Below are 13289 nucleotides of genomic sequence, written 5' to 3' on the forward strand. Positions count from 1 at the left end.
TAAAAACTAAACAGTCTAACCTGTAGGGAAAGGCATCAGACAGACAGAAGACGATAAGTTAAAGCACACCTTTAGTAGTGCAGGGAAGGTAATCATGAGATGAGGAACACCTAATTGGAGACAAAATGGATGGGTCTACACACTCTCACACACATACATGCAAGACGGGTGTGTATACACAGACAGAATCCATTACCAACAGATAAGGACAAAAACTACGAACTTAAGTCATGACCTGACAATTAAACTTAAACCCAAACAGAAAAAACACAGGACCCCCAAACCCCAATGAACCAGTTGATGGCCTTTAAGATGAATTTTTCTGATATATTTAATATAAATAATCCCTTTCTAGATGTACCATTTTTATCATGATCTTAATAAACAAGCAATTATCTGAGAGATAATAATCTTATTTTATTAATGTGCATTCTTGTCTTAAAGGGTTTCTGTAGTGCATTTTGAATAAAAGATCATAGAGGTTTAGTCGGGTGATTTTTTTTAAACCTCCTTTAGAGCAGGTAGGAGTATAGAAAAAACATGGTTGCCACCATTTTGCTCACCTTAAGCGCGAGAAGGGACGTCAGGTCATTGCATTTTGCACTGCCTACGGGTTATTCTCTAGTGGATTTTAATTAATGTTCTGCCAGATTCGTCTGCTGCAGCCGACTACCTGCTGTGGCTGCTCTGATGGTAAATGGTAAAATGGTAAATGGACTTGATTTTATATAGCGCTTTATCCCCACACTGAAGCAGTCTCAAAGCGCTTTACATATCAGCTCATTCACCCAATCACTCTCACATTCACACACCAGTGGGACAGGACTGCCATGCAAGGTGCTAGTCGACCACTGGGAGCAACTTAGGGTTCAGTGTCTTGCCCAAGGACACTTCGACACATAGTCAGGTACTGGGATCGAACCCCCAACCTCCCGATCAGAAGACGACCCACTACCACCTGAGCCACGGTCGCCAAGTAGAGCCAACATAAATTTTTTTGTTGTCCATAGTGATTAATGAAAGGAAATAAAAAAATGTGTGGTGAAAAGCAGTGCAAAAACAATAAAGATGAAAATAAAAGAAATCATACAGGACATCATGTAAACACTGCACCGGATCAAATACTTGACGTTATCAGTCCAAACATGGCAGCTCCCCATGGATTGTATTTTAAGGTATAAAATCATTCAAAAACCTTAAAATATTTTTTTTTTTTTTTTTTTTTTTTTAAAGAAATGTGCACCTAATTTGTTTATTGATAATACAGTATACACATTTTATGTCATATACATTAACGCTACAGGTCAGGTACATTTTTTAGGGAAGTTATGTTTCGTAGAAATGTGTTCTTCCTATTTTATTACCAGTGAGGAACCTACTATCATGGAAATGACTCTTAAAGTAAGAAATGACCCCAAGTGTCAAGATCTTGTTATTTTGTTGCAAAAAGTGAAAGAAAACTAAGCTTCCTCGATACACCCTGGATACTATGCTAAGAGTTTTGAATACCTGCACTTTGAAAAGGGTGAGGTTGCACATTGTTGACGTTGTAGTTTTCCATGTTTCACTTTCTAAAATGACTGTTTTTGTAAGTAAGAATGTATTGGTCACATCAGTCTGCTGCCTTTAGGGCCAGTGTTAGTCATTAATCAGAGTTGTTAATGGATGTCAGAGTGTTAGTGTCACAGCAGGCATGCTTGTTGCGTTGTTTTTCACCCCATGCTGATGCAGGTTTTAGGAACACTGTGGCAACAGTGTCACAACACCAGCTCTGGAGGAAGGAAAAAGGGACTCCAAACGATGCTTTTAAACAGGAAGCCACTCTAGTTCTCTCATTGTTGTGTTTTTATAGACTCAACTTCCTGCTAGGCCCTGGCCACCCCCTGTTGCCATGGAAACGTCCCCTGTTGTTTATGGGATGATTTGTGAAGACACCACAGCAGCAAAATTTGTCTTTGCAGTCCAATGAGTGGCAACTAGAGAATGGTTCCGTATAAGAAGAGGAGGAAAGTTGTGTTTGTGAAACAGATGAGGTTTGTCAAGACTTTAAGTGCTTCTTCTCCAGTTATTTGAGGTTTGATGATTCATCACTTCATTTATTGCTAACCGCTTTCCCAGTCAGCACATATTTAGCAGCTTACTTTCTACAGTGCAAAGAACACGCTAGATAGAGGACGTTTCTGTATATAGTCTCCAAAGATCATCCAGCCACTGTCAAAATGATAAAATCCACTGTTCCCTAACCGCCCGGACAAAATCAACAAACACAGACTGGGAGTGTGTGGGAAGGACGAGAAGAAAGAGAAGGAGTTAAGAAAAAAAGAGGATGTGGCAGGCTGTAAAAGATGACTGGAGGGGAGTGGAGCTCTCTGTCTAATTATAGATCCTGCTGTGAGCTGCCACCGAGGTTCTCACTTAGCCGGATATTAAAAGACAAACACCGCTATGTGTTGTCAACTTTGTTGTTTACATGTGCAAATATTACATGTACATTATGTTTCTGCACATTTGCCTAAATTATGTGCAAAACTGATTTTCTATTGTACTATTGCAATTGGAGTGGTGCGTGCGTGTATGTGCGCGTACTGCAGTACTGGATGTTTATGGAAACTCAAAGTAGATTTATGAAGCGAGAACCATACTGCGTTTAACATCAACTTTCCTCTCCTTCACATTTACAAATGCATGCCTTACAATGTGTGATGTTGCCTGTCAACCTTCTTTAGTTAATGAGTTACAGAACACAAAATATAAGGTGAAACCTAATGCCTTCATTGATCAAGTATGACAACTGATCAGCAGCTCCCTGTGAGATTGTGTATTAGGTAATGAAGCATCGGTATGATTTTATTTTCTCCAATCGAACCAAAAACGCAGAATTTTTATTTGTTGTTGTTTTCAGGGCGAGACCAATAAATATTTGACAAAACTTTTTAATATAACAAATAAAACAAATCTTTATTTAGTTTATCTTTAGTCATTGACAAGATACAGAAATTTGCCTGTATTCTCAAAGCATCCTAAGGCTAAAAGTAGCTCTTAGTGATGTGACTCTTAGTAAAATCTTCTTAAATTCCTCGAATTTAAGCTCTGAGGTGAAAAACTGTAGTGAGGAGGAATTTTAAGAAGCCTAAAAGTGTCTTAGACAGAAACGGCAACATATTCTCTGTATGTTTAACGGTATTGATTTAATAAGACGCTACGGCTTATATTTATTATTATGTTGTTATTACGGTTTAAGTTTTTCACACCATCCACCAAGTTGTATTGTTTTAAACTCTGACAGGTAATAAAACTATTCTGATTCTAACTTTTCTTACACAGCGTAACATACGAGCAGCCTTGTATTGCTGCATGATTTGTTCGTTCCCTTACTTGTGTGCTGTAATCGCCGCCCTCGCTTTGATGGCAGCAGGTAACTTCACACTCGTATCTTGTGCCACACAGGAGAGGGAACGATGCATTGATTAGCAGGGCCAGCAATCACAGTAATCACTGACAGCTGTGTCTGCTCCACCATTAGTATCAAATACATGACGCGGCGAAATTACCAACGTGGACATTTAACAACAATAAGTAAATCAGTATAATAATCGGCATGTGAATGAGTTTCAAACATTCTAAGCTGTGTACAAATTAATTTAATTTTGCTGAATTAAATTAATTTCACCTGCTCACTAAGATTAACATTTCTGTCAACTCCTTGCCCAGAGTTGTTCTCAGAAACTTCCTGAATAACTTATAAGCCAAGATTCCTTGCTAGGAATTTTTAGGCTAAGTTGGGAACTTACTGAGGGAACTGTGAGAAGCTTCATGAATACGAGGACAGATGTGTTCCTGTTAAAATTAAGTTCATAAAAAGCAAAAAAACTAATAAAGTACATTTAACACAGAGCTGTTTATCTGCATTGCAGATGAGAACTGTGCTGTGTTCATTGAGACTGTGAAGGAACACTATACATATATATGATTTGGTTAGATTAGCACACAGCAGTGATGGCTGAGCAGGGTCAAAGTGTAAAGGGGTGGGGCTATGCTATCGGGTCAATTTATCATGGTAAAAAAGAACAACATAATCATTTTGTTATCGGAATAATAATTATATAATGCATTCCTCGTAGGCATTTCAAAGTTTTATTACAATTTCGAATGCTTTCATTTTCATTCAACGTGAAGTAAAGTTTAAATATGAGGGGCCAACTTTGACAACATAAAATGTGGGTTTCGTTGTGTGTTTTTAAAGATTACATTATATCACATCAGACTGATTGAAATTTAGTGCCACTATTTTTCACATTTCCATTTTGGCACATGTTAGTGATTTCCCATCGTTCTAACTTAGGTAATGACATCTAGTGCTCGCTGTATCTAAAGGGTAAAGTGAGACTCCAGCATGTGTGTAGAGAGGACAGTGGTGTCGTAAGGACCGTTGGAGGTGTGACGGGACCCTAAGTGCTGGTGCTAATTGTTGGCTTTGTCCTTAGAGCCTGTTAGAGTGGCAGCTTTCAGCTCTCTGTCAGCGAGCAGAGAAAAACTCCACCGGTCTGCAGGTCGTGCAGGATTGCAGACAGACTCGACCGTCTTGTGCTTCTGCATATTTCTGTGTTTCTCTTTTTTTTTTTTCTTCTTCTTCTTCTTCTTCTCAGCGTTAACGATTCTCACGTTTCTTTCCAATGTTTTGACTTCATTTGATTCGTCTCAACAGTCAACATCATCTCGATTCAAAGGGTAGAGTGATTTATGTGCATCCTAGTCCAACCAGTCCAACCAGTTCTGCCAAGCTGTACACAACTCCAAAGTGTATAAATAGACTGTGAGAGAAATCAGTTGTGAAGGAGAGGATTACGGTAAATCTTGCCTGAAAAGACAACAACCGTTTGATGGACCAAACTTTTCTCATACTTCATCCGCTGGCTTCTTCATTCATACGGCCAGTGCCTTGCCCTACCCTCATTTTTCCCAGAAAGGCACGCACGCACGCACGCACGCACGCACGCACGCACGCACACACACACACACACACACACACACACACACACAATTCAACTTTATTTATATAGCCCTAATTACTGTAGTCATCTCAAATTGTTAAGAAAAAAAACACACACACACCAAAACAAAACTAAACTTAAATTGGCTTTTACAAGACCACATGCGGCCCTCTGTACAATTTTGTTTGGGCCCCAGAGTAAACGTAAATTATCCCAAAAACACACAAAATGACAGAAAGAAACACAAAATGGCTACAAAAAAACATACAAATCTACAAAATAAATACACAAAACTACAACAGAAGTACACAAAATGTAAAAATGACAACAGAAATACACACACAAACATATCTGACAAGTGTACAACACAGCAAGAAAAATGCATAAGCCACTAATGAAAATACACAGAATGTCAAGAAATGTACACAGAATAACAAAAAAAGTCAACAAAAAATGCACAAAAATTACTCCAAAAACACAACAAATATGTACAAAAATGACATAAAACTATACAAAATAATAATAGAACGTATCACATTGATCCAGTCATATTTGTGTGGCCCCCACTGAAAAATTAACTGTTGGATGACAGGTGGCGCTGTATTCTTGACAAAAACATACGTATTGACGTAGTTCACCCGGATGACATCATCATCATTCATGATGGCACCCCCTGGCTCTTGAACTGTAAATAAGTATCTTCTTTAAAAAGACAACAATAATGTATATATATGTACGGGTCCATGTATGACTTTTTTTCAGAACAGATCTTTTAATAAGAACAATTGGAGCATTTTGGGTCAAGCTTGTAAAAACAATGGCGAGTCCCTTTAACTGAACTGAGGACATGAGCTGAGGAGAGAGCGTAGATGGATTAAATGTGATTTAAATACTACATGGTTTTCTGTGCATAAAGTTCAGTTGGCTGCATGGGAATAGTGTCTTGTTCACCTTTTTCACTGTTTTAGCTTTACTGCTCTCTTGCTTTGGACTAGGCTTGTAAAACTCCGCCTAAGACTTCCAACTAATGTCTTTTTCTCATTGTGGTTTATATGCTTAGTGCGTGAGCCGCAACATGTACACTTTAAGCCTTACGCTTAGAAACACTTTGAAGTTAAACATCTTAGAGAAAGAGAGAGAGAGAGAGTTTATTTTGGAAACCCATGATCATCTAATGTAAAGCAGCGATACCCGTCTGCAGCACGAGAGCAGGAGAATATAAAAGTTTGTGCTGAAGACCAAAAGGTTTCTATTTATTGTCTATATATTTTAACTCAATATCTGATGTATTTGAGAATGAGATTGTAAAGAAGTCTGTGAACCTTCTTAGTTTTAGTATAAATCACATCCTGTGTATTATTGCAACAAATCCTCTTCACAGTGTGTGTGTTTGTGCATTTATTTGCGCGTGTGTGCGTGCATGTGTGTACGATTGTATTATTGGTTTCCTTGTAAGGGACGCTCTTAGCTCCTTCTGAGAAATACCCAGCACAGAGAAATTGTGTGCACACTACTATTGTTGGCCTGTTTCCGTGCACCTTTTTTCTATTAGTATAGGAAGCAGCCACTGACATACCCACTCACAGCAGCGTCACACTAACACACAGGACTAAAGGGCCAGGGGTAAGTGAGCTAGGTACCAAGCAGGGTCTAGACATCCACCATCTGTAAAGCTGTTGCTCGCTTTTGGCCTTTCACCTATTTCCAGTGCAGCTGCTGGCTTTGGGCCAGTTCTCTCTGTCAGTGACATTCACTTCTCACACTTCTCACTACATGTGAGTGCAGGGCACTGCAGGGTACAGATGATGTGACGTGGAGTTGTTTCAAGGCTGGCTTTGTGTGTTTGTAACGTTTTGATTTGAGCATCAGGTCACGTTGTGTGTACATGTGGTCAGAGTGACAATGGTTTTATTATGGAATATTATGGTCTGTCCTTTGATCCAAGTTACTTTTTCACTTTTATGAACCTTTGTCATCCATGATGCCATCATTGCTTTATTGCTGCCACCTCCATTCGATCACTTCTGATCGATAAAGCCCTCTGTGGTCGAGGAATGCCTTGCTCAAGAGCTGTGCTTTTTAATGCTAGCCAATGACCAGGGGTGTTTTCATGTCCCGGGAATTCAGTCAAATGACTCGGTTCCACCAAGTTAAAAAAAATGGGGCCCCCAGGGGTCCCCTGGCGCCCCCGTTGCACATACGAAGTAATGGGCCTCATTCATATATTGGTATGTGTCAGTGATTCTGTCGCAATATTTGACTAACAAATAAATGAGAAAATTACTTTAATGAAAAAAAAGGGAGGTGGGCCCCTAATCAAATTGTGAGAGACATAATCATAATCTACGTTAAATTACCTTTGAAATGTTATACCACACGACTATGGTCCCATAAATTTGGAAATTACCGGAAATGGGGGGTGGGCCCCCGGGCCACATAAAAAGGGCTCAGAGCGTCTCCGATCTAACGAGAACTAACGGAGGAGTAGTCCTTTGAAAAATGGGGCCCCCCGGTGCCCCTTGACATGTACGGGGTAATGGGCCTCATTTATACCATTTCTACATTGGTATGTGCCGATGATTCGGTACCACTAACCGTCATAATATTTTACTCGCAAATAAATGAGAAATCGACTTTCTTTTTTTTTTTTCCAACTCGAAAATCGGGCCCCGAGCATCGATGCGTACACATCCATCCGTTCACGAATAACAGAGGAGTAGCGATTTTAACTCGTGTACACAAGAAGAAGAAGAAGAAGAACAGCAACAACAACAAAGTGAGTGGCGTGAGTCCGGTAGCCCGGCCTAAAAATGCTCAAATACCTGTATTGATTAATATTAAAAGAAAAAAACACATTTTATTGCATTTTATTTAGTAAAATAAACTCATTGAATTAATGTGAGGTTTACTGTCTAGTTTGGGTCAGGACCCATGATTGGAAAACTCTAGAACCAGGGGTCTACCACCATATTTTGGGGCCTGGGTACAAACCATATCTTGCTGGGGCCCTACTGTAAGTTATGTACACTTTTTGTTTCACTCGGAAACTATACTAATATTTTTGCATTACTATATAACTATACATTATTATATAACTATACTAATATTCTTGCATTATTATATAAGCCTTCGTTTTTTGTCATAATAACCTAATGACTTCATATTCAATGCTTGTATTTTATAAATCTGTTCTACTATATTTTACTATACTATATTGGACATACTTTTGCTACAATTTAGTGGCAGCTAGTATATCTAGTATATAACCCTAACTGCCCAGGGAGCAGTTAGGGTTAAGAGACGCTCAACATTCCACAGTGATGGCCCAGGTGAGATTAGAACCGGTGACCCTCCGAGTACAAACTGACTTCCTTCTTTATGTATATGCATAGAGAGCGGTGGTAGACATACATGTTATTATACATGCTATTTGTGTTTGCTGCTGACTATTGCATTATTGTATGATGCAAAGTCTCGACGAGACTAAAAAGATTGGTTCATTTTCACTTTTCAAAAGTCAAAACTTGTAACAAAATATATTAAAATATTTCACAAAGTTTAGTTCCATTCATTGCTTGTTCTTTTTCATAATGTTATGGCTGATCACAATTAATCTGCGAGCAACATTTACCTTCACAACTGTAAGGCTGGATACAGAACTTGTGAATGAGTGTGTGTGTGCGTGTGTGTGCATGTGTGTGTGTGTGTGTGTGCGTGTGTGTTTCCCAAGCTTTTCCCTTCCTGAAACCTGTTTTTAGCCCAGATGAGGCAATCTTTCCCATTGACTCAGCCGCGCAATGCAAATAACCCCAACAGCATTCAAAGGCCATGGAAATGTGTGCGAGTGTGTATTGATACAATATGTATGTGTTTGTACAGAGCGATAGAGGAAGCGAGTGGTGGCGTGTGCTGCATGCAAATAAAACCGATTGTTATGAGTGTTGGTTTTTGATAAGTATCATTTCTAAAGAACTATAGCCCCTTCTACCAGGACACAGAGGCTCCGCCCCCTGCTTTTTATAGTTTAGTTTAAAGAATAAGGTCAACTACTGAAAGTGTAAATGAAAACAAGAACGAGCCCTGGGGAGGTTGTCAGATTACTCATACCAAAGCAATGATGTTTTCATGTTTTTCTTCGAAATAAAATAAAAAAAAGTACCTTTTTTATGACCTGTGTGACAAACCTAATTTAAAATCATCAATAATTTGATGCTTTTGTAGCAACAGTCTTTAGACATTCAGATTCTATCCATTGGATAATCTATAGCTTGTTGAACTGGTATGTGTTGCAGGCTGTAAGCATAATTAAAGCTGTAAATGAATTAAAAGAGCACTGGGCAGGGCCAGGCAAATTCAGGCAAAAGAAGTCAAAAATGTAGTTATTAAGACAAAAAAAAATACAAAAAAAACACATATTGCACTAAGCACTTAGACAGCATGGAGATGTTGATATTTTTTAACAATGATTTATTGGTTCCATAAGTGAAAAACTGATTTTTGAAATAATATTTTTGCATCAACTCCAATTATTTGCATGAGAGCAAATAAAAAAAAAAAATTAAATTAAATAAAAGTACAATTCTGATACTTTGCATACATCATTTACAATGATGAACACTGAACATGTATTAAGCAAGAATTTTCAAGTATGCTTACTTCGCCATTTATGGTCAAACATTTTGATACACTGTACGCTCAATTTTTGATTAACCCAAAACTCTGTGTGGATGGTTTGTGTTGGACTGTCTGAAGATGTGCAGTTGCAAGTTTGATGTCAATTGAGCGAAAATTCATCATAATTGGATTACGATTTTGATTATTACACCCAACGATTACAAAAATAACAATCGATTAAAAACGATTAATAAAAATAAATAAATACATAAAATAAATAAAACAAACCCACTATTTCGTACATCTACAAATAATAAAGCTTGACACACACATGTTATTAATACTAACTTTGAGTTGTTAGTCCACGCACATGCAAGCTCCTCCCCTCCGCCCCGCCCCTCTCAAAGCCAAAGCTAGCCTGCAGGCTAACACAATGAAAGTTGTTGCTAGTGGTCTTGAAACATGGCAGGAGAAATGCAGCAAAAACACTTGGTAAACAAGTGGCAAGTCAAATTCTCTTCTATGGGAACACTTTGGGTTTGATGATGAAGACCTAGAGCAAAGACACATCACGTACAACAAGTGTTTTGTTTTGTGCAAAAGTGAAGATACTTGATTTTAGTGTTTAAAGGATTTTATTTATGTTTAAAGAATATATTTTATGTTTTTTTTTTGTACAAAAAATAAATCACATTTTGGTTGACAAATAATTGCTGGAATAATCGTGATTTCAGTTATGACTAAAATAATCGTGATTATTGTTTTTTCTATCATCGAGCGGCTCTCGGTTAAAGGTTTTACAGTTTGTTAAAAAAAAAACAGAGTGATGGACTTCACAATTTGCAATAGGTTTAAATATATAACGTTTTCTCCAGTATAGGGGCTACATTTTGGTGTAAGTTGCAAATCTGTAGCACATGTGGTTGATTTGTTGTGAATTTTCCAAATTTAGAGGCTTGCTGTAGCGCCACCTTTAGAACTATTTGCCTTTTTTTATCAGATGAGGTAATCTGCATGGGACCTTTGTGCAAAATTGGGTGATTTTTTTACACATGGAAATTATGATTTCCTCTGAAGAAGAGGAACATGCCATAAGATAAGATAAAAATTTATTGAAATGTGTGTGTCACAGCAGCGGTACAGGAAAGAAACAAGATGTACAGTAATAAAATTGAGATAAAAAAAAAAAAAATTAGTGCACTGCGTAAATGAAAAATAGTGTTAGCGTAAAGTGCAAGTGATTATCATGTTATTTGCAGACGTGGTGCTATGTCCTGCAGGGTAACAATAGGCCCCTGGCACTTTACGCTGCCTGGCCCCTAACTAGCAGTTAGATAGCTTGTTGTTTTTACTTTTTGTGACGCCTGAAACTTTTTTAAGTAGACTTTTCTGCTCTCTGTCTTCTCTCAGATTGTTCCGTGGTGGTGCCGGAGTCGTGCCCGACCTCCTCTCCCATGGACCTGAGGGTGGGAGAGCGGGGGATGCGCCCCTGTTCAGATACGGCGCTCCTCACACCGCTGCACCAACCTTTACTCATCACTCCATTCTCTCCACAGCCCCGAACCTCCTTTACCCAACAGCAGCTGCAGCAGCAAATCCGGGTAAAGACCTACAGAGAAAGAAGAAACTCACCCCCTAAATTGTTTGACTCTTTGTATCTCATTTAATGCATTTATTAGATCATTTGTATGTGTTTTTTAACATATGTGTGTGTGTGTCGCTGTGGGTGGGCCAGTTTAATATGGAGCAGAGAAGGCGGGAGCAGGAGCACCATGAGAAACAACAGGAGCTGCAGCAGCTAAAACACAAAGACAAGAGTCAGCAAAGTAAGTGCAAACACATCACATGCACACACGTAATCGTATTTCCACCGAGCCTTGCAGGAAACAATTGAATGCCTTTAAAATGTTCAAAGTTTAATAATGCAGCACTGATAATAGAGGAAAGTCCCTGTGGCTGATGTTTTCCGTCTTCACTGAGCAACATTACCGGAGCAACTTCAGAGAGGTTTTACCTTGAAAAAGGAGCTAAAAAAAAACTTGACAAGCAAAACTTCAACAGTGGAGTTTAAATATACACAAAGGTCTCGGCATGCAAAGCCCCTGAGCCAATATTGACTTTATCACTCCACCTGCTGTTACCATCGAGTGACACACAAGCACGTACACACAAACACACACACACGACCATGTCCTTAGTTTAAAATGTGGTATCTAAACTCTAAAAACCTTAAAAACCAACCCAAATCTACTTCTTCTGTTTATAGCATTTTGACCAACTGTCTCAATTAGAACTAACTTTGCTTCAATGCATCTACATCAGCTATTCTTTTGGTGGTCAGCGGGCCACATACAACCCAGTATCTGGCAAGCAATCCGTCAAGATAACCAAGAAAACCACTTTTTTATGACCGTAACAAAAAAATTCAATAGTCATTGAACATAACGCTCCATTAGTGGCAGCTTTACATGTTTTCCACCCCTGAAAAGGAAAATTGAAAAGGAAAACTGTAAGAAACAGCTTCTGTCTTCATTTCCTTCAGCCCTGGGACATGCAACGTAGAGGGCAGTTGTTCATATACAGGGGACGGGTTTTGGATAAGCAAACTGCATCTCTCGTCTCCTTTTTCGGCATGAATAAAAAAAAAAAGAAAAAGAAAAGAATAACAAAACTTCTGTGAATGCAACCATGTCGGAAATAAACTGAATAAATAAATAAATAAATTTAAAAGACAATGGTGGACAGGGCTGCACTGCAGCGTTTGCTGTTTGAGCTTTAGGATGCTATTATTATTAGTCAGCTTTTATTTCTCCTGAAGTACTTTTCTACAGGCTGCCGAACTGAACTAAAAGATGTGAAAATGTTACACATAATCACTCGGGGTGGGTGCGTTGTCTGGAATTAACTATTATGTTATGTCCTCTTTGCAGTTGCTAACTTGGCAATAATGGTGGACAGATGTGAGTTGCTCCAGGCCAGCAGGCTTGGTATTTGGCTGTCCTCTACAGCAGCTGTGCTCATGCCTAAAATGATTTAATAAATGGGAATTTTATTTAGTGAAACATTACTAAGGCACACATGATCCCAAACTCCTTTGGATGCAACTATTGCTTTGTTTGCTTAGAGCTAGCTGTTAGCACAGCAACTTCCAGCCCGACACCTGTGTTGGAACAAGGCTGGAGAATGTGGACGTCACTGTGTCTACAGAGACTCTGACCCAGTATGGGAGGCTTCCTGACTTGGACCTAACCAAATAACAATTCATGGAACACTTTCTCCTCATCAGTCCACACAAAGATCTGATCTTTGTTTTCTAGTGGCACAATCTCCATTGTTTACGGGCTTGATCAACACTATGTATCATTTAAAGCAGCGATTCTCAACTGGTAGGTCGGGACCCAAAAGTGGGTCACGGACCTGTACTAGGTGGGTCACGGACAGCTGGTCAAAAATAAATAAATAGCCTGCTTAATGGACATGTCTTTTATTTTGAAAGAAACTTTTTTTGACAGGCATGCTGTGAAATGATTGAATCACGGGAAAATACATAGATTATATATATGTGTGTGTTTTCAACAACTATTTTTGAAAAAATAATATAATTGGTTGAATTTTCATTAAAAAAAAAAGAAAAAAAAGTGAGTCACGACTTAATGACCGTGGCAAAATGTGGGTCCCAGTGTG

The 13289-nt window shown here is 38.7% G+C and overlaps 1 protein-coding gene across 4 annotated transcripts in view; it reads left to right on the forward strand.

The window, feature by feature from the left end:
- hdac7a (histone deacetylase 7a) overlaps positions 1–13289 on the forward strand; it is an 84930-nt gene that overhangs the window by 49950 nt on the left and 21691 nt on the right. For all 4 annotated transcript variants that reach the window (XM_028452925.1, XM_028452924.1, XM_028452926.1 and 1 more), the window contains exons 3-4: positions 11016–11206; positions 11341–11431. In XM_028452925.1, coding sequence (XP_028308726.1) covers positions 11060–11206; positions 11341–11431 — 238 coding nt within the window. In that variant the 5' untranslated portion in view covers positions 11016–11059. The remainder of the gene's footprint in view (positions 1–11015; positions 11207–11340; positions 11432–13289) is intronic.

Source organism: Gouania willdenowi, chromosome 7, assembly GCF_900634775.1.
Source record: "Gouania willdenowi chromosome 7, fGouWil2.1, whole genome shotgun sequence".
Classification (NCBI taxonomy): Eukaryota; Metazoa; Chordata; class Actinopteri; order Blenniiformes; family Gobiesocidae; genus Gouania; species Gouania willdenowi.